The sequence below is a fragment of the Montipora foliosa genome, chromosome 4 (assembly GCF_036669935.1).
Source record: "Montipora foliosa isolate CH-2021 chromosome 4, ASM3666993v2, whole genome shotgun sequence".
Classification (NCBI taxonomy): domain Eukaryota; kingdom Metazoa; phylum Cnidaria; class Anthozoa; order Scleractinia; family Acroporidae; genus Montipora; species Montipora foliosa.
Window position 1 is genome coordinate 27,300,804 of NC_090872.1, and position 3,700 is coordinate 27,304,503.

At 37.8% G+C, this 3,700-nt stretch overlaps 1 protein-coding gene across 1 annotated transcript in view; it reads left to right on the forward strand.

The window, feature by feature from the left end:
• The first annotated feature begins 2,999 nt into the window (after positions 1 to 2,999).
• The window catches only part of LOC138000488 (uncharacterized), a 93,603-nt gene continuing 92,902 nt past the window's right edge, over positions 3,000 to 3,700 (forward strand). Inside the window, 1 exon segment of the mRNA XM_068846943.1 lies at positions 3,000 to 3,700. This exon segment is cut by the window's right edge and continues 444 nt beyond it. Coding sequence (XP_068703044.1) covers positions 3,691 to 3,700 — 10 coding nt within the window. The 5' untranslated portion in view covers positions 3,000 to 3,690.

Below are 3,700 nucleotides of genomic sequence, written 5' to 3' on the forward strand. Positions count from 1 at the left end.
TCGGGAATTCATTTAGATGTACAGTGGATCCCTCGCACTTCGAATCAACAAGCTGTTTATATAAGTCGTTTAATTGATACTGATGATTGGCAAATTACTGAAGAATTTTTTCTTTTTCTCGATGACTTGTGGGGTCCGCATAGTGTAGACTGCTTTGCAAATTATTATAACCGCAAGATCCCCAGGTATTTCTCGAGGTTTTGGAATCCCAATTCCTCGGGTGTTGATTTTTCTTTCAGTCTCTTCGAGGGGAAAATTGCTTAGTAGTCCATCCAGTTGGTATCATCCCACGCGTATTACATTATCTTAAATCTCAGAAGGCCGTTAGACTAAAATTTACTGATTAATTTATTGGACGGTGTGTCTACTAGCCTATGTTTTTTCAGTTGTTGGCGCTGGCCAAGGCAGTATGCCGTTTATTTGTAAGGCACTGGCCTAATGTTTGGTCTGTCATTTCATATGGTGCTGTCCTAATAGGAGTATAGTTGATTTATGTGGCACTGGCCTAATCAATGGTTGTTGATCTACGCGGCACTGGCCCATACGATCATTTAATGTCTTACGTGGCACTGGCCTCATCAATGGTTGTTGATCTACGCGGCACTGGCCCATACGATCATTTAACGTCTGACGGTTATTAAAGGATGTTCTGTCTTTCTTTTGTTCTTCTAGTATGTATGTTTTGTTCTTGTCTTTACAGATTATGCTATCAAGTAATTCTTGGAAAGGCTTTCAACAGTTTTCTTCAATCAACGTTTATGAAGTGCTAAATGTTATGTTGAAGTCCAGGTCGGATTCGACCACTAAAGCTTACGTTCGTGTTATCAGAAAGTTCTTGGACTGGTCTAAAAGTAGACAGTTCAACATGCAGTTACCTTTTCCTCTTAGTGTTGTTTCTCTATATTTGTTTGAAGTTCACCGGTCTTCCGCTTCTAGTTCTTCAGTAATTTTAGCCCATGCGGCCCTTAAATGGTTACATTCTTTTGTCCCTAGTTTGGATCGTAATCCTTTAGATAGCGAATTTTGCAGAAATGTCGTCGAATCTGCTAAACGCCAGAAGTCATAGCCAGTTATGAAAGAGAAGCCTATTTCCACAGAAATTATAAGGCGTATTTTAGATATTCATAACAGGAAAGATGCTAATTTAAAGAATCTCCGTATTGCTGCGTTGTGCTCTTTAGCCTTCGCAGGGTTTTTTCGTTATGATGAATTATGCAATATCGTTCCGGAGCATATCGAATTTCACAGCGATTATATAAGAATTTTTGTGCCTCGTAGTAAGACAGATGTTTATAGGGAAGGGAATTTCGTCTATATTAGTGCATCTGGATCTAAGTACTGTTCTGTTGGTGTTTTACAACGTTATTTAGATTTATCTGGTATTGACTTAAACAGTCCTCTCCCTTTATTTAGACCAATTGTTTTTCACCGTAGTACTTCTAGCTATACCCTGAGGAGCGGAAAGATTTCTTATACTACCTGTAGAGATATCTTAAGGGATACCTTAAGTCAGCTGGGCTATACAACCTTAATGTTTATGGTCTTCATAGTTTAAGATCCGGTGGCATTACAGCTGCCGTACGCCATAGTAGGAATTCGATTCCAGAAAGACTACTTAAAATTCCTGGTAGGTGGAAATCTGATTCTGCCAAGGATATGTATGTTGAAGAAAGCCTTGAAAACAGGTTGCATGTAACTAAGTATTTAGGTTTGTAACGTATTATCGAGCGTAGATTAGTTTCTGCATACAGTAGTATCTAAGAGTTGTAAAAAAAAAAAAAAAAAAAAAAGAGCAATATCAATTTCTTTTTGTAATTTCTATCTTATAATAAACTGTTTTGGATACGCTTGCGCATCCTACCATATTTCTCGTGGTATTTGTTTGTATTACGGGAATTTAAGGGTAAAATGTTTTACGTTCGTTTGAGCGAAGCGAATTAGAACGTAAATTAAGTATACACGGATTGAGTAAAACACATTATTAAATTCTCAACCTCGGATAATGCATTTCGCGTGCTCTGATTGGTTCACTCAATCTCGGTTATCAGCTCTTATAATCCATCAAATTTTTTCGCTCGCGCGCGATTGGTCTAAACGCGTCACGTGGGCGAATATTCCCCAGCTAAAACTGGGGAATATCCGAGGATATTCCCCAATGATATTCCCCAATTTTTAAAACCGACTTAACGGATTCAAGTCTCACATTAAAATTAATGTTAGGATGGCAGAACGGTTTGCTTTCGCAACAGAAGAAGAGATAAACCTGCTGGTCGATAGAGCGGTACAAGAAAAAACCAAAAAATCCACTTCATACGCTGTTAACGTTTTTGACGGTAAGCTGTTTGTAAATCGTTTCCGCCACTTGTATCCACGCAATTAAAAAAGTATGTTTTCCTTTTACTGAAATGTTGTACTTTTTCCCCAAGCGTATTCTTTTAACTGAAGCGAAGTCTGTTCGAAATTCTGGAAATGAATATTGAATGACGCGGTTTTGGAAGCCAATTGACAAACCTTGACGTGTTGACATATGACGGACTGCAAAAACAAATTATTTGAGCGAGACGCTCAAATTTACCTTTACCGAAAACTTAAAGTAATTGTTTACCAACCTTAGAAAGCGACTCACGCGTGTCAACTAACAAAGCGTGCACCTCGGAACAGTGCATCAGAGCCTTCAGCCGCACGACATTCCACTTAGCATTGAAGTGGGTATTTCAGTTGAATAATACACATTTATCACGATGTTTGCGTCAGATTTTTGTTCTTTTAGAATTAAAATCGGTCTTCACTAGATTTGTGATGCTCTTTGGCAGGGCCTGGTTGTGCAAAATCGTTTAACCCTTATCCTAGATTAAAAATTAACCTACTCCCAAATGTTATTCAATGATGATATTCGGCAAATCCAATTTTACTTTAGAGGAAGTCAATCTTGACAAACAAAATAAGCAACAGAATCTTTCAAGTTTATACTAATCCTGAGTTTATTTATAATTGGCTTTCGAACAACCGGGGCCAGATTGTCTATGTCTGAATAAGAGATTGTTTTATGTTATTGTCGATAAAATTTGAATTAAAACAGAGCGCGTGTGCAATAGTGTATATTTTGGGGGAATTTGGATTAAAATGGTATCCAACTAGCTTGCCCTTTTCAGTTTGAATTAGCTAAGGGTGCGTTCGATAGACGTTATTCCGGAATAGGAATACATGGAATAGAAGGTAGAAATCCTTCGTTTTTACGGAGATTTACATTAAAATTGTCAAACACTTCCTGAAATACTATTTTAAACATACCTTTGTTATCCTTGTTGCTTCAAAACGCCAAATGTACCGTTTTAAATCGCCACCCCACGTATTCCTATTCCGGAATAGGGTAAATCGAACGCTCTAAGTGTATTCAAGCGTATCCGAATGGGGAAGTAACAAAAATAAAGATTATTCTTCTTTCTATCTATCGTTGCTACTTTCAGCTTTGGAGAAAAAACGGGATTTCAGGTTTCTGTTTACATTGGTCTCTGCATGTGTTTAACGTCATGAGTGTTTTGCTCGATGGCATATTTGATTGGTTGATTCGCCTTTTTAATCCAAACCATAAACAAAATCCGAAGCTCACAAGGCTCAAGTTTTGAACAGACAACTGATTTATTCAGGCTACGGTGTGGAACTCCTACACTTACTGAAGAAAATTCCAATATGCAGTGGA